At 34.7% G+C, this 27,019-nt stretch overlaps 1 protein-coding gene across 2 annotated transcripts; it reads left to right on the top strand.

The window, feature by feature from the left end:
- The first annotated feature begins 715 nt into the window (after nucleotides 1-715).
- Nucleotides 716-27,019, top strand: LOC135142832 (homeobox protein ceh-30-like). 2 transcript variants are annotated; one of them, XM_064074607.1, is made up of 3 exons: nucleotides 716-1,062; nucleotides 8,691-8,927; nucleotides 26,508-27,019. In XM_064074607.1, the coding sequence occupies exons 1-3, from the start codon at nucleotides 783-785 to the stop codon at nucleotides 26,930-26,932; spliced, it is 942 nt and encodes a 313-aa protein (XP_063930677.1). In that variant the 5' UTR covers nucleotides 716-782; the 3' UTR covers nucleotides 26,933-27,019. The 2 variants fall into 2 exon arrangements, with proteins under 2 accessions (XP_063930677.1, XP_063930679.1); XM_064074609.1 differs by lacking the exon at nucleotides 8,691-8,927.

Below are 27,019 nucleotides of genomic sequence, written 5' to 3'. Positions count from 1 at the left end.
CCGGATACTGGATTCGTTTATTTTAGAGAGACCAATTTATAGAAAGCTGTAATTTTTGAGTTAAAAATTAGCCTTTCCGCTGATTTAAACTGACCAATAACCTACTTGGCATGTACCTTTAGGGGTTCGTCAGGGGTCTACACTAGGCCCACTATTATATTAAGTATATATAAACGATCTTGGTCGCAAATTTTCATCAGGATAGAGCCTTTTCGCAGACAATCACAATATCTTTAGAGTAATTTGAAGTTATTAATTCTAATTATTATTTGATTTATATAATTGTTATTATTATCATGATTATCATTAAAAGAAAAACGGGGAATATTTATCAAAATAGAAATCCTGCAATTCCTGCAGACGTCCACTTAAAAAAAATCTAACTCTTGCCGAGAATCCTTTTCCCGTCTCTAAACTTGTTTTTCTGTAACTCATCCCTTTCAAAAATCGCTAATTCCCCCTATAATTTCCGTCCCCTTATGAAAAATGGCAAACTTCTCCTCCGGCAGCTATAACCCCAGCAATAAGGGTGTAAACGGTTGAGAACCGCACGTAAAAGGAAGTATAAAGGTGCGAAGATGGATTTTAGGGCAAGCTGAAAACACGCGAAATACCAATCTGTAGCGGCGGCTGACGAGATGAGCAACACGGGGCGGGCATTTAGAGGGAGGGACAGGTACGAGGTGTTAGTTGATTCAGCAAAGGATCTAATGGACCAGCCTTGCACGCCACGGTAGCTCCAAGCAGTGCTCATCACGGACCCGAGTCCTCTGCGTCTTGCGATGGACGATGACAACCGGTACGAGAGTGACGACGACGACGGCCACTTCCTGGACTCGGACTTCAGTTCCGAGGAGGACCAGAGCGTGGACATCGTCTCCACGGAGCAGGAGGAGCGGAAGGCGCAGAGGTGCGATGACGACGGCGGCGCCAACAAGTTCTCGATCGACAGGATCCTGGGGCTGAGCAGGAAGTGCAAGGACGACAAGTGCGACGAAGGGAAGGTGGGCAAGGAGGTGAAGTTCATTAAGCCGACGCCGCTGCCGGCGGCACCACGTGCAGGTTAGAGGAGTTTTTTTTCGAGTGAGAGTGAAGGAATTTTCAGTTTTGGACAAAAACACAAAAATTTAGGCGAAAGTAAACAACACCAAAATAATTATACCATTATTAATATCACACAATTTAAGATGAATAAAATCATTTTTTAGAAATATCTGTGCAAGTCGTCAAAAAAATTTTAAATCTCTCTTGCCACATTGTTGATATGACGTCACTTTAGTGTTTAGAAGTGACGTAATTAATTTGTTAGGGGGATGAATGGGTCAGTTTTGGTCTAATGAATTTTAAACAGATGTGCCGACGGACTGAAATTTTTTTATGTTGGTCAATAGCTCGATTTTTATTTCTCAGGTTCATCACTGGCTATAGAGTTAGTAGTCAAACAGTTTTGGGAAATATCTGAATTAGTGTTTTCTTGGCGTTTCACAAATCCTAAAATACGAAAATGCAGATTTTACTTCTCTTTGAATTTTTCTGTCAAAAATAGAGAAGTTTTTCACTCATCTCGAAAAATTAACTTCATTTCAAAATATTAAAAAATCACAGCTTGTTGTGCGGACTTACCTCGGATTTAACAACACACAGTTACTTTTAACATTACTTTCACGAATTTGGCAAACGAGAAACAAGTGTGAAGTGTCATTTTTTTAATTACAAAGATTATGTAACAAGTTTCTTAAAAGTTTTACTTTAGGCATAACCCAGTGTAATTAAAAATTTATTACTACGCCCTCCGGACAGTTGATGACGTCATCTTAAAAATTATCGAACAAATCGTGTGTGTGCTTGTGTCTCAATAATGTTGTTTTGGTTTTCAAGTGGCTCAAAAATCTAACCATGGACACACTGGCGACGAAATTATCACTTTTGATTTTTGTTAAGTTAAGACTTTTACTTTCTTGCTTTGTTTACTGTGTTGTATTATTAGTTGAATGAAACATCCTGAAAATTTTTGAATAATTTTAAACTTTGTGGGAAGGTTGATCGTAGAAAAAACGTCAAATATTAAAGTATCGTTATTTAAAATTCAATTTTATCTTCAACTTTGATCTAACGAAAGTGCACAAACAGAACAAAATAATTGGTAAAAAATATACATCAAATCATTGTTTTCTATGTAAATTTGAAATCTTATAACAATTTTCTTGTAAATGTTAATTTCCCAATAACACACATTGTCATTACTGTGTATCATTATATCATATTCTCAGATCATATCATATAGCATCATATCGTGTCAACATATCATATCATGTCATCATATCATCATATTTTACTACCATACCATGACTATGTCGATTCTCTAGAATATTTTCGTATTCTCTCAGATTTTTTCGGATTCTTTCGGATTCTTCAGGATGCTTTTTTATTCTCCCGAGTTCCCGCGAATACTCTCATATTTGATCAAATTCTTCCAGATTCTCTTAAATTTCCTTGGATTCTATCAAATTTTTTCGAATCCTCTCGGATTGTTTTCGTGTTTTTTTCGCTTTTTTCGGATTTCTATTCCCCCGACTTCTCTTGTATTATCTAATGTTTTTTCAGATTCTCTCGTTTTCTTCTGGGTTCTCGAGGATCCTCAAGAATATTTTAGATTCTATGGATTCTTCAGGATTCTCTCTATTATCTCGAATTTCATTCGAATTTTCTCGGATTTTTTCGTATTACCTCTGATTTTATCCGAATTCTCTTATGTTATATCAAATCTCCTAGGATTTCTTTTGTATTCTCTTGGACTGCTTCGAATTCTTCCAGATCCTTCAGATTCTTTCGGATTTTATTAGATTCTCTCGAAGTTACCCGGTTTTTTTCGAATTCTTCCTAATTCTCTTATTTCGCCTTAAATTCTGTCAAATTGTTCCGAATCCTCTCAAATTATTTTCGTATTCTCACGTATTCTTCGATATTGTTTCGGATTCTTTAGAAGTCTCGGATTCTTTCGCATTGTTTAGAATTTTCTAGAATTATTTCCGGACTATCTCGATTTTTTCAGATTTCCTCGGATTTTTTCCGGATTCTCTCATATTCTTTCAGTTTCTCTGAGATTGTCTCAAATTGTTTCATTCTCTTGGATCTTTTCGTATTCCATCGGAGTCTTCCAGATTTTCTTAAATTTCCTTAGATTCTATCAAATTCTCTAGAGTCCTCTCAGATTGTTTTCGTATTCTCACGTATTCTTCAGTATTTTTGCAGATTCTTTTGTAGTCTCGGATTCTTCCGGATACTTCCTGGATTGTTTCGGATTTTCTAGAAATATTTTCGGATTTTCTTGGATTCTTTTGGAGTTTCCGGATTCTCACGGATTCACTGGGATTTTCTCGCATTTTTTACGGACTTCCGGATTTTTTCCAAATTCTCTCATATTCTTTCGGTTTCTCTGGAATTCTCTTGAATTCAGTTTTGTTCTATCAAATTCTTTCGTATTTCCTTGTCTTTTTTCGAGATTCTTCCGGATTCTCTGTAATTCTCTCGAATTCATTTTGAACCTCTGGAATTTTTTGTGTTCTCTCGGATTTTTTGGGATTCTTCCGAATTGTGCTGGGTTCTTCCGGATTCTTCGGATTCTTTCGGATTTTATTGAATTCTCTCGAATTTACCCAGTTTTGTTCGAATTCTTCAAAATTCTCTTATTTTGCCTTAAACTCTATCAAATTGTTTTAAATCCTCTGGAATTGTTTTCGTATTCACACGTATTCTTCGGTATTCTTTCGGATTTTTTCGCATTGTTTTGAATTTTCTCGAATTATTGCTGGACTCTCTAGGATTTTTTCATATTTCCTCGGATTTTTTCCGAATTATCTAATATTCTTTCGGTTTCTCTGGGATTCTCCCAAATTCTATTTCTTCTTCCTGATTTTCTTCAATTCTCCTGAAATTCCTAGGATTCTCTCATATTTTTTTTCGATTCTACCGGATTCTCTTAAATTCACTTAAATTCTATCAAATTCTCTCGGATTGTTTTCGTGTTCTCACTGATATTTTTTCAGATTTTTTTAGAGTCTCAGATTCGTCTGGATACTTTTCGGATTGTTTTGGATTTTCTAGAATTAGTTTCAGATTTTCTTGGATTCTTTCGGAATTTTCCAGATTCTCACGGATTCTCTGGAATTCTCTTCAATTCAGTTTCGTTCTCTCGCATTTTTTCGTATTTCCTTGTCTTTTTTCGATATTTTTCTTGATTCTCTGCAATTTTCTCAAATTCACCTTAAGTTTCTCGGATTTTTTCGTGTTCTCCTGGATTTTTTCGGATTCTTCCGAATTCTTCGGGGTTATTCCGGGTTCATTCAGATTCTGTTGGATTCTCTCAGAGTCAACCGCATTTTTTCGAATATTTTCGGATCCTCAAATTTTCCCTTGAAATCTATCAAATTCTTTCCAAGCCTCTCCGATTCTTTCGGAGTTTTCCGGAATTCTCACGGATCCTCACGGATTCTCCAAATTCTCTCGGATTCTTTCATACTTTCTAGTATTCTTTCCGGACTGTCTCGGATTTTTTCAGAATTCTCTCATATTCTTTCGGTTTCTCTGGGATTCTCCGGAATTCAGTTTCGTTCTCTCCGATTTTTTCGTATTCCTTTGTATTCTTTCAGATTCTTCCGGATTATCTTCTTTTCTTTCTATTTCTTTTGGATTCCCTCGTATTTTTTCGGATTCTTTCGGATTCTTTCGGATTCTTCCAGATTCTCCCGGGTTCTTCCGGATTCTTCCAGATTCTCCCGAAATTACCCGGCTTTTTTTTAATTCTTCCGTATTCTCTTATTTTCCCTTAAATCTTGTCAAATTGTTTCGAATCCTCTGGAATTATTTTCGTATTCTCACTTATTCTTCGGCATTCTTTCTAATTCTTTAGGAGTCTCGGATTCTTTCGTATTGTTTAGAATTTTCTAGAATTATTTCTGGACTCTCTCGGATTTTTTCGTATTTCCTCGGATTTTTCCGAATTATCTCATATTCTTTCGGTTTTTCTGGGATTCTCCCAAATTCTGTTTCTTCTTCCAGATTTTCTTCTATTCTCCTGAAATTCCTTGGATTCTCTCATATTTTTTAATTCTTCCGGATTCTCTTAAATTTACTTAAATTCTATAAAATTCTCTCTGATTGTTTTCGTGTTCTCACGTATTCTTCGGTATTTTTTCAGATTCTTTTGGAGTCTCAGATTCGTCTGGATACTTCTCGGATTGTTTCGAAGTTTCTAAAATTATTTTCAGATCTTCTTGGATTTTTTCGGAATTTTCCGGATTCTCACAAATTCTCTGGAATTTTCTTGGATTCTTTCCTATCTTTTCGGATTTTTTCCGAATTCTCTCATATTCTTTCGGTTTCTCTGGAATTCTCTTGAATTCAGTTTCGTTCTCTCGCATTTTTTCGTATTCCCTTGTCTTTTTTCGATATTCTTGTTGATTCTCTGCAATTTTCTCAAGTTCAGCTTAAGTTTCCCGGATTTTTTCGTGTTCTCCTGAATTTTTTCGGATTCTTCCGGGTTCTCCCGGGCTCATTCAAATTCTGTTGGATTCTCTCAGAGTTAACCGCATGTTTTCGAATATTTTCGGATCCTCAAATTTTCCCTTGAAATCTATCAAATTCTTTCCAAACCTCTCCGATTCTTTCGTAGTGTTCCGGTTTCTCCCGGATCCTCACGGATTCCCCAAATTCCCTCGGATTCTTTCATATTCTCTAGTATTTTTTCCGGACTCTCTCGGATTTTTTCAGAATTCTCTCATATTTTTTCGGTTTCTCTGGGATTCTCCGGAATTCAGTTTCTCCGATTTTTTCGTATTCCTTTGTATTCTTTCAGATTCTTCCGGATTCTCTTCTTTTCTTTCGGCTTCTTTTGAATTCCCTCTTATTTTTTTCGGATTCTTTCGGATTCTTCCAGATTCTCCCAGGTTCTTCCGGATTCTTCCAGATTCTTCCGGGTTCTTCCGAATTCTTCGGATTCTTTCGAATTTTATTGGATTAGCTCGAAGTTACCCGTTTTTTTTCGGATTCTACCCAATTCTCTTATTTTCCTTTAAATTCTGTTAAACTGCTTCGAATCCTCTGGAATTGTTTTCTTATTCTCACGTATTCTTCGGCATTCTTTAGAATTCTTTAGGAGTCTCGGATTCTTTCGCATTGCTTAGAGTTTTCTATAATTATTTCTGGACTCTCGGATTTTTTCCGAATTTTCTCATATTCTTTCGGTTTTTCTGTTATTCTCCCAAATTTAGTTGCATTCTCTAGGATTTTTTCGTATTCTCTCGTGTTCTTTTGGGTTCTTCCGGATTCTCTTCTGTTATCCCGATTTCCCTTTGGTCCTCTTAAATTTATTTCGGTTTCTTTCGAATTCTTACGGATTTTTGCGGATCCTCTAAGAACATTTTATATTCTCTCATATTCTTCAGGTTTTTCTCTTATTATCTCGAATTTCCTCGGATTCTTTAGGATTCTTCCATAATCTCTCGTATTTTTTTGGTATTTTTTAGAATTCTTCCGGATTCTTCCAGATTCTTTCGAATTTCGCTCGATTCTCTGTGCGTTACCCGAATTTTTCCGATTTTTTTCGGATTCTCCTAAATTCCCTTGGATTCTATAAAATTCTTTCAAATCCTCTCGAATTATTTTCGTATTTTAAAATAATAATAATAATAATGATAAATAATAAATAATAAATAATAATTCTTCTGGATTCTTTAGGAGTCTCAAATACTTTTGGGTTCTTTTCGGATTGTTTAGGATTTTCTAGAATTATTTTCGGATCCTCTCGGATTCTTTCGGAGTTTTTCGGATTCTCCAGAATTCTCTCATATTCTTTTGGATTCTCTGGGAATCTCCCAAATTCACTTTGATTCTCTCAGATTTTTTGTATTCTTTTGGATTTTTCCGAATTCTTCCGGGCTCTTCCGTATTCTTTGGAATTCTGTTGGATTCTCTCGCAGCTACCCGGATTTTATCGAATTATTCTGGATTCTCTTATTTTCTCTTGAATTCAATCAAATTCTTTCGAATCCTCGCAGATTGTTTTCGTATTCTCACGTATTCTTCGATATTCTTTCGGATTGTTTGGAAGTCTCACAATTATTTTCGAATCCTTTGGGATTCCTTCGGAGTATTCCGGATTCTCCTAAATTCTCTCGGATTCTTTCATATTTTCTCGTATTTTTCCGAACTTTCGGATTTTTTCAGAATTCTCTCATATTCTTTTGGTTTCTCCGGGATTCTCCCAAATTCAGTTTCATTCTCTCGGATTTTTTCGTAATCCCACGTGTTCTTTCGAATTCTTCCGGATTCTCTTCTTTTCTCTCCTCTTCCCTTGGATTCTTTCATATTTTTTTCGGATTCTTTCGCATTCTTCCAGATTCTATCAAATTCACTTTGATTTCTCGGGTTTTCTCGTATTCTCTAGTATTCTTTCGGATTCTTTTGGATTCTCTCTTATTCTCCCGAATATTCCTTTTGGATCCTCTCAAATTTTTTCCGGTTCTTCAATTCCCTCGTTTTGTAGGGATTCTTTTCGTATTCTTTCAGATTCTCTCGTATTTACTCGAATTCTTTCGAATTCTTCGGTATTCTTGTGGATCCTTGCTGAATATTTTGTATTCTCTCTTATTCTCCCGAATTCTTGAAGTTTCCTCCCAAATTCTCTTAGGTTTCTCATTGATTTTTTGTGATTCTTTCGAATTCTAGCGAATCTTGTCAGAATATTTTGGATTCTCTGGTAGTTATTCCTTCGAATTCTTCATATTAGATAAATAAAATATCCTGAAAATATTTGAATAAGTTCGAACACTCTGTGAAAACGTGAAATATTAATAAAATCTGACTTTAAATAACAGTATTTAATGTCAGATCAGATTTAACTGAGATAAATAATAACAATTTTGTTGCAAACAAATTTTCCAAAATTACAATTTGTCATTATTTAAGTAAGTAATTATGAACTTTTACTAAAATTCTAAAAAATCTAAAAACAAACGTTAAATCAATATTTTTTTTTACACAAAAAAGCTGGGCAAGATTTTTTTTAATCAAAATTTTATTTTTTGTATTTTAACCGATTTCGGCCTTTTTAAGGGTTCAATTTTTGTGCTGGGAGTTTATAAATTTCCCTTGCTTAAAGACAATTTTGTACAGAAGTGCAAAAATTGTAGAGACTTTCTGAACTTTTTTAACTGCCAAATTATTATTTGGTCACAAGTGTATTTATTTATACAACACCTTTATCCAGACAAAATATGTAGACAACTTTGATAGCTTCAAACAAAAAAACAAAGTGTAATAAACGTCGTTAATAATTTTTAACAACACGCAAGTATAAATTTGCTTAAAAATAATAAACGGATTGTTTTAGTTTCAAACTCGTTAGCAAATATTTAACCGAGTTATTTCATAAGTAGTTGCCACACTGCATAATTCCGATCAAATTTTCCCAGTAATCTAAAAATAGTCTCTGCAATCATTTAATAAAGTATTTATGAGGACTTTATTTTAAAGAGAATTTAACACCATTAACTTTCTGACAACTACTTACAAGGTGATATTCTGCTGAAAATTGTTTAAATACATAAAATAAATTCGCCCAATTTACACGCATTAGCTGTTACATGTGTCAAAAACTATATCATGCACCAACAAGAATAACGACTTTTTAGGTATATACCAATCCGTGATAGATCTCCAACAGTACGCAAGGCCCGACCCCACTCCGCCCGACCCGGGCCTGCTAGACTTCTTATCCAACGCAAAAGTGTCAAGCAACCAAAGCTCCGAATCTTCCTATCTCCCCTACCACTTGCACCCAGGAACCAGCTCGTCCTCGTTTATATACACAAACTGGTTGAGCACGACAGGGGACCACAAAAATTCTAGTCACATTTTTGGCCTCCAGGGTAAGTATTTTTGCTTATTGTTTTAAACATTTTGGTTGAGAATGAAGCGTTGTTATTATTAAATACTTTTAAAGCTATTCAATTAATCATATAAAAGACGTAAATGGTCGTTCATTACTTCACAATAGAGATGAACAATAACATGAATGATCGAAAATGGTCGGATCGCGTGCGGCTTAATAATAAGATGGCGTAAATAAGAATTGAACAATTTACAAATCACCTTATTCGTAAACTCATTTATTATAGTCGTTTCCACGAGATTGCTAACAATTACTTTACACTCACTGGGGCCCTAAATCGCAAATAATCGTATAAATCAACACGAAAGTAAAAAGTGGCACAATTTGAGGGATGTAAAGAGGGCATTCTCTGCGAAGTGGAAATTTTATTATTTCGGTTTAGGTATTCGTATTTTTCTTTTCCATTCGTGGAAAGCAATGTTAAAGACACAAACAATTGAATTCTGGTAAAAGTCTAGTTTAGTGGAAAATTGAGCGAAAATTTTTCAAAATCGCCATGTAGCAGATTTTTTTCTTGTTTTCAAATTATTTTATATTTCACGAACGCACTGTGTCTTATAATTTTGCAAACAATTAGTTCAAAATTGAAGAAAGAATTTTTTCCGGTGATGCTGACAAAGTGTGATATAATCGGTATTTTTTAAAACAATACTGTATTTGTAAAGAGCATTTTACAAATGATAAAAAATTGTGTAAATATTCAGAAACATTTACACACTAGAAAACTGAAAAAACGAATTCGAAAGCAAACTTTTTTTGTCGACGTTATGAAAGCAGTGACGTCATTGACATATACAGAGTGAATAAAAAAACGCACGCCTTCAGCTTTTTTTTTCGTTATTTAAAATATGTTAAACGACTCTTTACTTTGATTCTCCCGGATTCTCTTCTATCCTCTCTAATTCCTTCAGATTTTCTCGTATTATTTGGGATTTTGTTGGATTCTCTCGTATTTTTTCGTGTTATCTAAAATCTTCTCCAGTTCTATGAAATTTTCACATATTTACGATGTTCTTTCCGATTCTCTCAGAATCTTAGATTTTTTTCAGATTCTTCAAAATTGTTTAGAATTTTCTAGAATTATTTCTGGATTCTCTCGGATTCTTTCGAATCTTTTCGGATTTTTTCCGGGCTCTCTCGGATTTTTTCGTATTCTTTGGGACGTTCTCCAAATTCTCTCACATTCTTTCAGATTCTCTGGCATCCTCTCAAAATTACTTTGATTCTGTCGGATTTTTTGAAGTTTTCTGGAATTATTTTCCGATTCTGTAGGACTCTTTGGGAGTTTTCCGGATTCTTCCAGATTTTCCATAATTCTCTCGGATTTTTTTGTATCATCTCGGATTTTTTTTCGGACTCTCGGATTTTTTCGTATTTCCTAGGACTTTTTCAGAATTCTCTGATATTCTTTCGGTTTTGGATATTTTCATATTCTCGTATTATCTGGGATTCTATCCGAATTTTCTCATATTTTTCCAGATTCCCTGGGATTCTCTCAAATTCACTTTGATTCTCATGGGTTTTTTCATACTTTCCTGGATTGTTTCGGATTCTTCCGGCTTCTTCCGAATTCTTTTGAATTCTGTCGGATACTCTCGAATTTACTAGAATTTTTTCCTATTCTCACGTATTCTTCGATATACTTTCAGATTCTTTCGAATTCTTTCGGATTCTTTCGTATCTTCTAGAACTTTTTCCGGACTCTCGAATTTTTTCGTATTTCGTAGGACTTATTCCGAATTCTCTCATTTTTCTTATTCAATTTCGTTCTCTTGGATTTTTTCGTATTCTCTCGTATTCTTTCGGATTCTTCCGGATTCCTTTCTATTCTCCCGATTTCCTTATTCTTGGATTTTATCTGAATTCTCTCATATTTTTCCGGATTCGCTGGGATTTTCTCAAATTCACTTTGATTCTCTGTTTTTTTTTATATTCTCTTGAATTGTTTCGGATTCTGCCGGATTCTTTTTTTCGTACTCTCACGTATTCTTCTTTCGAATTCTTTCGTGGTGTCGGATTCTTTCGAATTCCTTCCGGATTGTTTCGGATTTTCTAGAATTATTTATTTTCGAATTCTTGCGGAACTTCACGGACTCTTTGGAATCCTTTCGGTTTTTTCCGGACTCTCTCGGATTATTTCGTATCGAAATCACTTTGATTTTTGTATTATCTCATCTATTCTTTGGAATTCTTCCGTATTATTTCGGATCTTCTCAGAATTCTTTTCATGTTCTTTGGATTCTGTCGGTTTCTCTCAAATTTTCTTGGAATCATATCGGATTTTTCAGCTTCTTTTCTCAGCGATTTCCTCAAGTTTTTCCGTTTTATCATCGATTTCTTCCGGATTCTGCAGAATTAATTTCGTGTTTTGATGCATTTTTTCTGATTTGGCTCGGAGTCTCGGATTCTTTAATCAGATTATTTTCGGATTAGTTTCATATTTTCCAGAACTAATTTCAGATTCTCGCGAATCTTTTCTAAGTTTTTCGGATTCTCACGGACCCTCACGGATCCTCTGGAATTCCCTCGGACTCTTTCGTATTATTCCGAATTTTTCTGAATTTTCTCATATTCTTTCGGATTCTCTGGGATTCTCTCGGATTCACTTTGATTCCTTTAGGATTTTTTTTTTGTATTTTCTTGTATCCTTTCGTATTCGTGAGAATATTCTTCTATTCCCCGAATTCTCTTCTCTCATATTTTTTCGATCAAGTCAAGTCAGGGCAGGTTTCGCATTCTTTCGAATTCTATTAGATTCTCCCGAATTTTTCCGTTTTCTTTTTATTTTCGCGAAATTTTTCGTATTATCTAGAATTTGTTCAAATTTTACCAGATTCTCTAGAAGTCTCTCTGGTTGTTCCAAATTTTTCCGGAAGCTCTTACATTCTCTCTAATCCTATCGAATTCTTTCGAATTCTCTCCGATTTTTTTTTGTTTTTAATTTTCTAGAATTATTTTTGGATTCTCCCGGATTCTTTCTATTCTTCTATCATTTTTTTCGGACTCTCTGCGATTTTCTCATATTCTCTGGGATTTTCTCCAAATTCTCTCATATTCTTTCAGATTCTCTACGATTCTCTAAAAATTACTTTGATCCTCTCGGAATTTTTCGGATTTTCTGAAATTGCTATAGGATTCTTTCCGAGTTGTCCAGATTCTTGCGAATCCTCACGGATTCTTTGGAGTTCCCTCGTATTCTTTGGAATCTTCTCGGATTTTTTCCGAATTCTCTCATTTCCTTTCGGATTCTTCTCTCCTATTGTTTAGAATTTCTTTCATATTCTTTTGGATTCTGTCGGATTCTCCACAATTATTATTTTTAGATTGTCTCGGATTCTTTAGGATTCTCGACGATTCTCTGAGAATATTTTGGATTCTCTAGTTTTTTTTAAAGTTCTTCAGGTTTCTGCTGAATTCTCTTGGGATCGTCACGGATTTATTCGTATTCTCTCGGATATATTTTTTCAGATTCTTTCGGATTCCCCCGAGTTTTTCCATATTATCACGGATTTCTTCCGGATTCTATCGAATTGTTTCGAATCCTCCAGATTACTTTCGTATTTTTACGTATTCGTATCCTTTCGAATTCGCTGGGAGTCTCGGATTCTTTTGGATTCTTTTTCGATTGTTTCGAATTTTCTAGAATTATTTTTGGATTCTATCGGATTCTGTCGGAGTTTTCCGGATTGTCGCGAATCCTCACAGATTCTTTGGAATTCTCATTTTCTTTCAAATTCTCTGGGATTCTTTCAAAATTACTTTGATTCTCTGGGATTTTTTCGGATTTTCTGGAATTATTTTCGGATTATGTAAAATTCATTCGAAGTATTCGGAATTCTTGTGGATCGTCACGGATTCTTTAGAATCTTCTCCGATTCTTGCCGAACTCTCGGAGTTTTTTCTCATTCCCCCATATTCTTTTGGATTCTCAAGGATTGCCTCCCAATTTAGTCGGATTCTCTCCAATTATTTAGAATTCTTTTCGTATTCTTTTAGAATCTATCGGATTCTCTAATTATCATTTTTAGATTTTCTGGAATTCCCGCAGTTTCTTTCGAATTTTTTAAGATTCTCAAGGATTCTGTGATATTTTTATAATTCTCTAGGTTTGTCTCAAATTCTCTTGGGGTCTTCTCGGATTTTTTTCGTATTCTCTGGATTCTTTTCCGATTCTTTCGGATTCTCTGGGGTTTTTCCGTATTTTTTTTTTTTTTTATTTTTTTTTTTTTTTCTTCCGAATTCTATGGAATTATTTCAAATCCTCTAGGATTAGTTTCGTATTCTCACATATTCGTGTTCTTTCGGATTCGCTTCCAGATGCTCTTAAATTCTCTCTAATCCTATAGAATTCTTTCGAATTCTCTTCGATCGTTTTCGTATTCTCACGTATTTACGTTATTCTTTCGGATTCTCTCAGAATCTTAGATTCGTTTTTATTTTTCGGATAGTTGTGAATTTTCTAAAATTATTTTTGGATTCTCCCGGATTCTTTATAATCTTTTCGTATTTTTCCGGACTTTCTCGGATTTTTTCGGATTTTCTAAAATTACCTTAGGATTCTATAGGATTTTTTCGGAATTTTCCAGATTCTTGCGGATTCTCACAGATTCTTTGGAATTTCCTCGTATTCTTTGGAATCTTCTCGAATTTTTTCTCCACTCTCTTGGTTTTTTTGGTATCTCGTGGATTTTTTCCGAATTCTCTCATATTGATTCGGATTCTCTGGATTCTGTCGGATCGTCTCCGAATTTAACCGGATTCTCTTCTATTGTTTAGGATTCTTTTCGTATTCTTTTGAATTCTGTCGGGTTCTATGGAATTTTTGGAGTCACTCGGATTTATTCGGATTCTTTCGGATTCTCTCATATTTTTTCCAGTTTTTTCTGATTCTCTCGAAATTTTTCGTATTATCTATAATTTTAAATAATTTTTTCCAAATTATTTTGATTTTCTCGAATTTTTGTATTCTCTCGTATTCTTTCGGATTCTTCTTCTTCTTCTTTTCTCAAAATTTGGTCAAATTCTATGGTATTGTTTATAATTATTTTTGTATTGTTTGTATTCTGTTGGATTCTCTGGAATTATTATTTTCGGATTTTCCCGGATTCACTCGGATTCTTTTGGATTCTTCAAGATTCTCAGGAATTCTCTGAGAATATTTTATATTCTCTGGTATTCTTTCGAATTCTTCAAGTTTCTCTCGAATTCTCTAGGAATCCTTTCGAATTTTTTCAGATTCTTCCGGATTCTATCGAATTGTTTCGAATACTCTCGAATTAGATTCGTATTCTTTCGGATTCGCTCGGAGTCCCAGATTCTTTTAGAATCTTTTCAGTTTGGTTTGGATTTTCTAGAATTATTTTCGGATTCTCTTAGATTTTTTCTAAGTTTTTCGAATTCTTTCGGATCATCACGGTTTCTCTGGAATTCCCACGGATTCTCTCGGACACTCGGATTTTTTTCGTATTCTTCCAGATTTTTCTGAGATCTCTCATATGCTTCGGATTCCCTGGGATTCTTTCAAATTCACTTTGGTTTTCCCAGATTTTTTCGTATTCTCTCGTATTCTTTCGGTCTCTCTCGGATTCTCTCGGATCTTCTCCAGAATTTAGTCGGATTCTGTTGTATTGTATAAGATTTTTTTGTAATCAATTCTGTGGTATTCTCTAATTATTATTTTTGGATTCTCTGGAATTCCCTTCGGTTTCGTTCGGAGTCTTGAATTCTCTTAGAATATTTTCGGACCAGTTTGGCTTTTCTAGAATTAATTTCGGATTCTCACGGATTTTCTAGAATTCCTAATTCTTCCGGATGCTCTTAATTCCCTCTAATCCTCCCGAATTCTTTCGAATCCTCGCGTATTCTCACGTATTCGCGTTATTCTTTCGGATCCTCTCAGAATTTTCGATTCGTTCTTACTTTTTTTTTGGATTGTTTTGAATTTTGAAAAATTATTTTTGGATTCTCCCGGATTCTTTCTATTGTTCTATCATTTTTTTCGGACTCTCTCCAATTTTCTCGTATTATTATATGGGATTTTCTCCAAATTCTCTCATATCCTTTCAGATTCTGTAGAATTCTCTCAAAATTACTTTAGTTCTTTAGGATATTATCGGATTTTCTGAAATTACTTTAGGATTTTGTAGGATTCTTACGGAGTTTTCCGGATTCTTGCGGATTCTCACTGATCTTTTGGGATTCCCTCACATTTTTTGGAATTTTTTCAGTTTTTTTCCAGACTTCCTTTTTTTCGTATCTCGTGGATTTTTTTCCGAATCTCCTCATACTCTTTCGGATTCCCCGAATTCACTCGGATCGTTTCAGAATTTATTCGCATTATCTCCTATTGTGTAGGATTATTTTTCGTATTTTTTTATAATCTGTCTGATTCTCTAGAATTATTATTTTAAGATTCCCTAGGTTTCTTTTGGATTTTCCAAGATTCTCAATATTTATCTGAAAATATTTTGGATTCTCTAGTATTCTTTCGAGTTCTTTAGGTTCTCTCAGATATATTTTTTCAGATTCTTTCGGATTCTGTCGGGTTTTTCCATATAATCACGGATTTCTTCCGGATTATATCGAATACTTTCGAATCCTCCGGAATAATTTCGTATTTTTACGTATTCGTATTCTTTCGGATTCGCTCGGAGTCTCGGATTCTTTTGGATTCTTTTCGGATTGTTTCGAATTTTCTAGAATTATTTTTGAATCATCTCGGAATTCTCGAATTCTTTGGAACCCGGTGGGATTTTTTCTGGACTCTCTCGGATTTTTTCGTAGTCTCTGGGGTTTTCTCCAAACTTTCTAATCTTCTTTCAAATTTTCTAGGATTCTTTCAAAATTTCTTTGATTCTCTGGGATTTATTCGGATTTTCTGGAATAGTTTTCGGATTCTGTAGAATTCTTTCGAAGTATTCCGAATTCTTGTGGATTCTCACGGATTTTTTGGAATCTTCTCCAGTTTTTGCCGGACTCTCGGATTTTTCCCCATTCTCTCATATTCTTTCGGATTCTTCGGAATTCTCTCGGATCTTCTCAGAATTTGGTCCGATTCTGTCGTATTGTTTAGGTTTCTTTTAGTATTCTTTTAGATTCTGTCGGATTATCTAATTATTATTTTCAGATTCTCTGGAATTCCCCTGGATTCTTTCGGATGTTTTAAGATTCTCAAGGATTCTCTGAGAATATTTTGGATTTTCTCATATTTTTCGAATTCTTTAGGTTTGTATCGAATTGTCTTGGGATCTTTTCGGATTTTTTTCATATTCTCCCGAATTATTCAGAATTCTCTCATGTTCTTTCAATTGATTCTTTCACGATTTGTTTTTGTATTTTCTCGTATTCGTTAAGATTCTTGGGAATATTCTTCTATTCGGGCGAATTCTCTTGAATTCTCTCATATTTCTTCGGTCAAGTCAAGTCAGGTCAGCTCGGGCCAGGTCATGTCAGGTTTCCAATTCTTTTAGTATTCTTTCCGATTCTGTTGGATTCTCTCCTATTTTTTCCGGTTTTTTCTGATTCTTTCGAGTTTTTCGTTTTTTAAAATTTTTTCCAGTTTTATCAAGTTCTCTAGGAGTCTTTCGGATTGTTACGATTTCTTCCGAATGCACTCAAATTCTCTCTAATTCTATCGACTTCTTTGGAATATTCTCGGATTGTTTTCGTATTCTCACGTATTCACGTTATTCTCTAGAATTATCTCAGAATCTTCAATTCGTTCTTTTTTTTTGAATTGTTTTTAATTTTCTAAAATTATTCTTGAATTCTCCAGAAATATTTTTAATCTTCTCGGATTTTTGCGTCTTCTCCGGAATTTTCTCCTAATTCCTGAATATTCTTTCAGATTCTCTCAAAATTACTTTGATTTTCTTTGATTTGTGAAATTATTTTAAGAATCCGTAGAATTTTTTCGGAGTTTTCCGGATTCTTGCGAATCCTCGCGGATTTTTTGGAATTCCTTCGTACTCTTTGGAATCCTCTCGGATTTTTTCCAGACTCTCCAAGATTTTTTCGTATCTCGTGGATTTTTCCCAATTTTCTCATATTCTTTGAGATTGTCTCTGATTGTCTCAGAATTTAGTCCGATTAATCCTATTGCTTAGGATTCTTCTCGTAATCTTTTGAATTCTGTCGGATTCTCTCGAATTCACTCGGATTCTTCAAGATTCTCGCGGATTCTTTCAGAATATTTTGGATTCTCTCATATTTTTACGAACTCTTCAGATTTCTCTCGAATTCTCTTAGGATCCTCTCAGATTTTTTCGTATTCTTTAGGATTTTATCAGATTCTTTCGGGTTCTTGCAGGTTTGTCCGTATTACCACGAAATTCTCTTCAGATTAGTTTCGTGTTCTCGCGTATTCGTATTCTTTCGGATTCTTTCAGGATCGATTTGAATTTTGTAGAACTAATTTCGGATTATCTCAGATTCTTTCTACGTTTCCCGGATTCTCTTCGATTTTTTTCGCATTCTTCTGAATTTTTTTGAATTCTCTCATATTCTTTCGGATTCTCTGAGATTCTCTCGAATTCACTTTGATTCTTTCAGGATTTTTTTTTGTATTTTCTCGTATTCTCTCTTGGATTATCTCCTACTTTTTCAGTCAAATTAGATCAGGTCAGGTCAGTGTAGGTCATTTCAGATAAGATCAGTGCTAATCAATTCAAGACAAGCTGTGCCATGTCAGGTGTTGGCAGGTCAGGTAAGCTGAGTTCTGATCAAGCTAGATTAGCTCAAAATTAGAGACTTATAATTAGAATATTTTTATTTAGCATGTATAACAGTTACTGTTTAATTTTGACACAAAAATATTAAACGAAGTTTTTCATCTTTTTTTTCTAATTTTAAATAAAAAGAGATTTCAAAAATTTGTTTAACATTTACATAACTAGAACATTCTCAAGATAGATATTTGTCAAAAAAATGAAAAATCGGCGGCTGTTTCAAACAAAATATGACACTTTTTACTGAATTCACAAAATTAATAAATATTTTGATTTTATTTTTAAGTGTGAAAAATGTTACCAATAAATTATGTATTCCTGAATTAATTTTTCGGACTAAAATTTAAAACAAAGAATGTTGGCTATATTTCTTGTGTCACAAAAGCTTTAATATACTGTCGTTGCAGTAGCACGATGTCTGATCGGTATCGGATCGAAGCTCTAGTCACTCCTCATCATTTAATGTCCTTTTTAAATTTTATAATAACAACAATATAAGCCAAATGTGATACATTTTTCTACGATGATCATGCAAATATTTAAAAAGTCACAAAATTTTTGCGACGGTTCTGGAGGGTCGGATCTGCGTCCGCATGAATGAACACTCGTAAAATGAGTTAGAATCACCGTTGACGCTCTAAAACATCTATTTCTCGTTTTTAAAACATCTGCCCGCCTCCACGAAACGGTGTAGCGTCCAATTAGAGAGCGGTTTCAAAACCGTCGTGAAATAACGATGTAAACAAGAAGCTGATTTGCATTTACTAACACAATTGTCACATTGCAATATTAACACTTGTTTGAGTTTGCTTATTGATGTCACACTACAGTAATTACGTTTTTACTTTGATAAATATGTATTTAGTACTTGTCGATCGATTTCCATTCGTTTTAATAGTCGTAATAATTGGCGATAACTCTTCCAAAGTGTCCGTGACGTTTCTGGCTCCACTTTCGCGACGAAAAAGAGCACACACGGATAAGGCCCATGCTAAAAATTCGGTAGTAAATAGCGCTGTGTATAAATATTGTGTTTGAAATAGTACACAGGTGTTTAGCAGGCAAATTGTCAACTTGTGAGCTATGTGACATGACAGTGTCAAACTCCTAAGCAAACACACACAAGCACATAATCTCTCCCACTTTTTCTGGATTTTGTGCAGCCGCTAGTCGCGCCGTAATTGCTTAAGCAAATACATTTAAAACGTGCCCTTTGTTTTCAATTAGCACGTCCGATCAGGATTCAACCAGCATAAACACTATAACCATATTGCTAATTAACGTTAATGCGGGCCTATTTGAACGATTATGCGTTTATACGCGACAAATTATTCTCTAATGGCACGAGAAATCGAAGATGACACTTTCGAGGGGCCGTTCGGGCCGAAAATGGCGCGCCGAGAAATTCGAAAGCTGGCCTCGGGTGGGCCCGGCCTGGTGTTAATTTTAAATCTTTTATTGATTTTGGGGACTGTTTACACGCCGTTTTATAGCCATAACCACCTGCTCCTAAACGATCATGTAGGTATGTAAAACACATTGTTTGACTTCTTAAAAATTTTTATTTGTTAAAGTAGTTAATAGTTTGTTTAAGCCTGCTCAACATATTTCTTTTTTTCACACCAGGCGGTTGGTTTTCCGAGAAGTCAATTACAGAATGACAAGTTAGGCGTGATTTACGTGCTTGTCGACGCGACGCGACACCGGTTCTTTCAACTTTGATGGGCACCTCGGTTTTGATTTTTGCCAATTCTTGTCCTAGCTACAAAGATAGGATGCGAAGAAGAATTGAGCTGAATTGGTCTGCAAATTAAATCTTGTTAAAAAAAAGTACAGTACAAAAGTCAAAGTCAAAGTTTAAGACTAAATTTTGACCTAAAAGTTCGGATAGATTTGTTAATTTAATGCATCTGTAATTGTCTGGCTGTTTTATGACATCATTAATACACAGCTGTTCCATCACTCAAGCCCGCTTTCGTGGATATACAAGTTTGTAACTTTAAAGATTCCTGTACATGTGGTTTATGAATCCGCCTTGTTCTTTGGGGGAAATTCAAAGCGGATTTATAAACTACATGTAGTATCATGTATCATTTTACACAATTTCAATGGTATTTAATAAGCAAAATATTTAAAAGCTACCATCAAATTGTTGAAATAATTGAATAAATTCGGGCCAGTCTTTTACAATCTATATGACATTCCTTAAAGGAATATAAAATTTGACAACAATCGGTAAAGTAGTTTCGCAAATGGAGAAACCTATTTTTTCATACCTTAGGGGTTATGAAACGTCGAGAAAATATGAAAGTAACCATTCCCTGGATGGACCCTATTACAACAGCTATTTCGTTAGCTTACACTCGAGTCAGTTAATGGGAGATCTTCAATAATATATCAGAGAATTTAACAGAATCCGAAAGAATACGAGAGAATTCAAAATATTCTGAGAGAATTCCCGAGAATCTGGAAGAATCCGATAGAATCTTAAACAATATGACCAAATGCGACCAAATTCTGACAAGATTAAAACGAATGTGGAAGAATACTAGAAATAATCCGAAAGTGAATTCGAGAGAATTCCATAGAATCCGAGAGACTTTAAGAGAATCCGGAAGAATTCTAAAAAAACAGAGAGAATGGTAAAGAATCTAATAGCACCTAAAAAATATGAGATAAAGAAAAAGAGAGAGTGTCTGAAAGAAATGGAGAAAAAAAAAATGACAAAAAATTATAGAGAATCCGAGATAAACATGAAGGATTCGAAAAAATACGCAAGAATCCTAAATATTCTGAGAGGATCCACTAGAATCCAGAAGAATCCGAAAGAATCCGAGTGATTTCGAAAGACTAAGAAAATAAATTGAGAGAATCCAACGAAATTTAAAAGAATACTAAAAGAATCTTAAACAAAACGAGAAACTCTGACCAAATTTTAAGAAGATTCGAGAGAATCCGGAAGAATCCAATAAAATATGATAGAATCCAAAGGAATTTAGGAGAATAATCCGGGAGAATACGAAAAAAACGAGACACTTCGAAAGAATTCGATAGAATCCTAGAGAATTTAAGAGAATCCGGAAGAATTGGAAAGAACCCGAGGAAGTTCTAGAGAATCTGACAGAGTCAGAAAAAATAAGAGAAAATTTCAGAGAATCCGAGAGAAACCTGAGAAATTGGAAAGAATTCGAGAAAATCCAACATATTCTGAGAAAATCTGGAAGAACCTTGAAGAATTCAAAAACATTCGAGTGATTTCGAGAGAAACCGAAAATAAATCGAAAGAATCCAACTGAATCTAAAAGAATTCAAAAAGAATCCTAAACAACACGAGAAAATTTGACAAATTCTAAGAAGATTCGAGATAATCCGGAAGAATACAATAAAATATAATAGAATCCAAAGGAATTTGAGAGAATAGAAGAGAATTCCGAAGAATCCGAAAAAATCGAGACAATTCGAAAGAACTCGATAGAATCCGAGAGAATTTAAGAGAATCCGGAAGAATTGGAAAGAACCCGAGAAAGTCCTAGAGAATCTGACAGAATCAGAAAAAATACGAGATAATTCGAAAAATTCGACAGAATGCGTAAGAATCCCAGAGAATCCCAAGAAAATTCCAGAGAATCCGAGAGAAACCTGAGAAATTCGAAAGAATTCGAGAAAATCCAACAGAATCTAAAAAAATACAAAAAGAATCCTAAACAATACGAGAAAATCAGATCAAATTCTAAGAAGATTCGAGAGAATCCGGAAGAATCCAACAAAATATCAGAGAATCCAAAGTAATTCGAGGGAATAGAAGCGAATCCGGAAGAATCTGAAAGAAAACTAAAAAATCGAATCGGAGGGAATTTAAGAGCATCCAGAAGACTTCGGAAGAATCCGATAGACTCCTAAAGAATCTAACAGAACCGAAAAAATATGAGATAAAGAAAAAATCTGAGGGTATCTGAAAGAATTGGAGAAAATCCGAGAGAAACATGAAAGATTCGAAAGAATACGAGAGAATCCGAAATATTCTGAGAGGATTCACGAGAAACCAGAACAATCCGAAAGAATCCAAGTAATTTCGAGAGAATTCGAAAATAAATTGAGACAATCCAACGAAATCTAAAAGAATACGAAAAGAATCCTAAACAAAACGAGAAAATCTGACCAAATTCTAAGAAGAATCAAGACAATCCGAAAGAATCCAATAAAGTATGACAGAATTCAAAGCAATTGGAGAAAATAGAAGTGAATCCGGAAGAATCCGAAAGAAAACTAAGAAATCATATTATTCGAAAGAATACGGTAGAATCCGAAAGAATTTAAGAGTCTGGAAGACTTCGAAAACATACGAGATAATAAGAAAAAATCCGAGAGTAACCCAAGAAAATTACAGAGAATCCGAGAGAAACCTAAGAAATTCGAAAGAATTCGAGAAGATCCAAAATATTCTGAGAAGATCTGCGAAAATCCAAAAGAATTCGAAAGAATCAGAGTGATTTAGAGAGAATCCGAAAATAAATCGAGATAATCGAACGGAATCAAAAAGAATCCTAAACAAAACTACAAAATCTGATCACATTCTAAGAAGATTTGGGAGAATCCGGAATAATCCAATAAAATATGAGAGGATCCAAAGGAATTTGAGAGAACAGAAGATAATCCGGAAGAATCCGAAAGAACACGAAAATTCCAGAGAATCCGAGAAAAACCTGAAGAATTCGAAAGAATTCGGGAGAACACAAAATCTTCTGAGAAGGTCCGCGGGAATCCAGAAGAATTTGAAAGGATTGGGGTGATTTCGAGAGAATCCGAAAATACATCGAGAAAATCCAACCAGAGTACGAAAAGAATCCTAAACAATGCCAGAAAAACTGACTAAATTCTAAGAAGATTCTAGAGAATCTGGAAAAATCCAATAAAATATGAGAGAATCCAAAGGAACTGGGAGAAAAGAAGATAATCCAAAAGAATCCGAAAGAATAGGAAAATATCGAGACGATTGGAAAGAATTCGATAGAATCCTAGAGAATTTAAGAGAATGTGGAAGAATTCGAAAGAACCAGAGACTCTGGTAGAGAATAGAAATATGAGATAACACAAAAACAGCTAATAGAATCTAAGAGAATTCAAAAGTATTCGAAAGAATCTGTAAAAATCCGAGAGGATCACAAAAAGATTACAGAGAATCCGAGAGAAACCTGAAGGATTCGAAAAAATACGAGAGAATCGAAAATATTTTGAGAGAATCCGCGAGAATCAGGAAGAATCAGAAGGAATCTGAGTGAAATAAACTGAGAGAATCCAATGTAATCTAAAAGAATACGAAAAGAATCCTAAACAATACGAGAACATCTGACCAAATTCTAGGAAGATCCGAGAGTATCCGGAAGAATTCAATAACATGAGAGAATTCAAAAGAATTCGAAATATTACGAAAAAATCGAGACAATTCGAAAGAATTTGATAGAATCGGAGAGAATTTAAAACATTCCTGAAGAATTCAAAAGAACCCGAAAGAATCCCAAAGAATCTGACCAAACCGGAAAAATACGAAGTAATCCCAAAAAAAGCCGAAAGAATAGGTAAAAAATCGAGAAAATCACAGAAAGATTACAGAGAATTCAGGAGAAACCTAAAGGATTCGAAAGAATCGGAGAGAATCCAAAGGAAGATTCAAAAGGAATCCGAGTGATTTCGAGATAATCCGAAAATAAATTGAGAAAATCCAACGGAATCTAAAAGAATACGCAAAAGAATCCTAAACAATAGCAGAAAATCTGACCAAATTTTCTAAGAAGATCCGAAAGAATCCAGAAGAATCCAATAACATGAGAGGATCCAAAGGAATTCGGGAAAATAGAAGATAATCCGGAAGAATTTCAAAGAATACGAAAAAATCGAGACGATTCGAAAGAATTCGATAGAATCGAAGTGAATTTAAGAGAATCCGAAAGAATTCGTTGGAACGCGAGGGACCCCTAGAGAATCTGACAGAACCGGAAAAATTACGAGACAATCCGAAGAAATCCGAGAGAATACGTCAAAATTCCAGAGAATCTCAAGAAAATTCCAGAGAATCCGAGAGAAACGTGAAGAATTCGAAGGAAGGAGAATCCAAAATATTCTAATCGGATTCACAAGAATCCGAGTGAATTCGAGAGAATCCGAAAAAAATCGAGAGAATTCAACGGAACCCCAAAATAATACAAAAAAATCAAAACGATTCCAAAGAATTCGATAGAATCTGAGAAAATTTAAGAGAATCCGGAAGAATCCGAAAAAATCCGAGAGACTCCTATAGGATTTGGGGCAACCGGAAAAATAAAACATGATCGGAAAAAATCCGGAAGAATACGTAAAAAAACGACAAAAACTCAAGAAAATTCGAGAGAAACCGAGAGAACCCTGAAAAATTCGAAAGAATACAAGAGAATCCAAAATATTCTGAGCGGATTCACAAGAATCCGAGTGAATTTGAGAGAATCCGAAAGTAAATCAAGCAAATACGAAAAGAATCTGAAACAATTCCAGAGAATTCGATCAATTTCTAAAAAATCTAAGAGAATCCGGAAGAATACGAGAGAATACAAAAAATCCGAGAGAATCAAAGTGATTTGGAGATAATCTCAGAGCATCTGAAAAAAATTTGAGAGAATTCGGAAAAAATCCGAGAGAATACGAAAAAATCCAAGAAGTCCGGAAAAAATCCTAGGAGATACAGAAACCTCCGAATCTGAGAGAATCCGAAACAATTCGAAAAGAAACCAAAAGAAGTCGAGACTCAGAGATAATCTGAAAGAATACCAAAGAATACGTGCGAATACGAAAGCAATCCGAAACAATTCGAAAGAATTTGATAGAATCGGAGCGAATTTAAGAGAATCTGGAAGAATTCGAAAGAACCTGAGAGACTATAATCTCTGACAGAACTTTTAAAAATATGAGTCAATATAAAAAATCCGGGAGAATCCCAAGAAAATTCTGAAGAATTCGAAAGAAATCCGATGAATTTGAAAAAATGCAAGAAAATCCAAAATATTTTTAGAGAATACACGAGATTCCAAAAGAATCCTAGTGAATTCGAGAGAATCCAACAGAATCCAAAAGAAGCCGAAACGAATCAACGATACTAGAGAATCCGACCAAATTCTGGGAAGATCTAAGAAAATCCGGAAAAATACAGGAGAATACAAAAAATCCGAGACAATACGAAAAATTTAATTTTGTTCAGTTTCCATTTTCGATTTTTCCTGTAATTGGTTGTAATCAAATACTTATTATTATTTAAAATATTATTATTTAAAAAAATTCTAGAAAATACGAAAGAATTCGAGAAAATTCCGAAAAATTTCGCGAGAATACGGAAAAGTCCTAAAATTCCGAGAGAATCTAAAAATAATTCTAAAACCATCTGAATATAAACCAAAAGAATCCGAGGCTTCGAGAAGAATACGTGAGAATCAAATAATCCGAGAAGATTCGAAAGAATTTGATAGAATCCTAGAGTCTCTTACAGAAACCAGAAAAATACGAGCCAATATGAAAAAATCCGAGGAAATCTGAAAAAATCCGAGAAAATCCCAAGAAAATTACAGAGAATCTGAAATAAAGCTGAAGATTTCGCGAGAATCCGGAAGAATCCGAAACAATCCTAGAAAATCCGAAAATAATTCGAAGCAATCCGACAGAATCCAAAAGAACACGAAAGAATCCAAGGGAATTACGGAGAATAGATGAGAATCTCGAATAATTTTCTGTAAGAATCCAGGGGAATCCGAAAATAACTCCAGAGAATCCGACAGAATCCAAAAAAATCCCAAAAAAACATGGCATCCATCAGATTTCGAGAGAATTCTAGAGAATCAGGACGAATTCGAGATAATACGCAAAAATCCAAGAGTATCAAAGTAAATTCGACAGAATCCCAGAGAATTCGAAACGATATGAAAGAATCTGAAAAAAATCCTAAGTAACACGAAAAAATCAGGGAGAGTCTAGAAAAATCGGACAAGATATGAAAGAACCCGAAATTTCCATAGAAATCGTAAAGATCCGCGACAATTCGAAAAAATACCGAAGAAAACGTGAAAACACGAAAACAAACCAATATGATAACCTGGTAGAAGATCAAGAAGAATACCAAAAGAATTCCTAAACAATATGAGAAAATCCTAGGGAATTCGGAAGAATGGAAGAGAATCCAAAAAAATCCAAAAGAATACAAAAAAAATCCGAGAGAATCAAAATTTTTTGGAAAAAAATTCAATGACCTGACCGGACCTGACCTGACCTGGCCTGACCTGACATAACCTGACCTTACCTGATCTAAGCGTTTTAAAATGAAATAAATTTTCAAATATTTGTTTTCAATAAAACGACAATTCTATACTTTCAATCAGTTTATTTTTAAATTGTTTCCAACAGGTGCTAATAAATGTAATTAAGACACTTGAAAAAATAGTTTAACACATAATTAATGTTGAAGAATTTTTCAGAAAATAAATATATTTACTAATAATAATAATTCGTAGAAAAATTAGAACTAAATCCATTGCATTAAAAACAAACATCAGAAAAGAATATGTAAATATTTATTTAAATTTATATCTATTCAAGGTGTTTAGTATTCTTAGAACCATTATTTAGAAAGATTTCTTTCAAACATTTCATGACTAAAGAACTATTAAATTGTTTCGAAAGTGATACAAAATCCTTTAAAAATAGATACATTTCACTGAAAGTATCGTTCTAACAAAATAACGACAATTGTAGCCTACTAATTTACAGTCCAACATAATTGCGATCACTGTTGAAATACAATTACTATTTTCTTCCAGCCCCCAAGCCCAGCAACCGCCGCTCCCGGAAACCCGGCCTGGACCGCAAGCCCCGCCAAGCTTACAGCGCCAAGCAGCTCGAGCGACTCGAAAGCGAATTCAAAGTCGACAAGTACTTGAGCGTCAGCAAAAGAATGGAATTATCCAAAGCCCTAAACCTAACCGAAGTCCAAATCAAAACGTGGTTCCAAAACAGGCGAACGAAGTGGAAGAAGCAGCTAACCACCCGACTGAAGATGGCGCAGCGACAGGGCCTCTTCCCGCCGCACTACTTCGCCCCAGCCACCCAACAGTATTCTGCCCTCTTCACACCGTACTACTCGTCCCTGGGCTGCGTCTTCGGCGTGCCCACGATAGAGGACGCCAGCGGACACGTCGCCGGAACGGACACGGCCCGGCGGACGTCCACACTGTCCACCACTTGAGCCCGAACGTTGTATGATAAGTTGTTGGATGTTGATGTATATTTGTATTTATTGAAATAAAGTTAGCACTGAAAATGGTTGTACAGA

This window comes from Zophobas morio, unplaced genomic scaffold (assembly GCF_036711695.1).
Source record: "Zophobas morio isolate AGI-343-1 ecotype UQ-CSIRO unplaced genomic scaffold, CSIRO_AGI_Zmor_V1 ptg000054l, whole genome shotgun sequence".
Taxonomy (NCBI): domain Eukaryota; kingdom Metazoa; phylum Arthropoda; class Insecta; order Coleoptera; family Tenebrionidae; genus Zophobas; species Zophobas morio.
Note: the sequence above shows the minus strand (reverse complement) of the source record. Positions and strands in the feature narration are given on the sequence as shown.

What these genes read in the sequence shown, in the direction of transcription:
- LOC135142832 (XM_064074607.1), top strand. Translation starts at nt 783, where the DNA reads ATGGACGATGACAACCGGTACGAGAGTGACGACGACGACGGCCACTTC. An exon ending in GCCGGCGGCACCACGTGCAG is followed by an intron (nt 1,063 to 8,690) that starts GTTAGAGGAGTT and finishes ACGACTTTTTAG; the next exon opens with GTATATACCAATCCGTGATA. An exon ending in TCACATTTTTGGCCTCCAGG is followed by an intron (nt 8,928 to 26,507) that starts GTAAGTATTTTT and finishes ATTTTCTTCCAG; the next exon opens with CCCCCAAGCCCAGCAACCGC.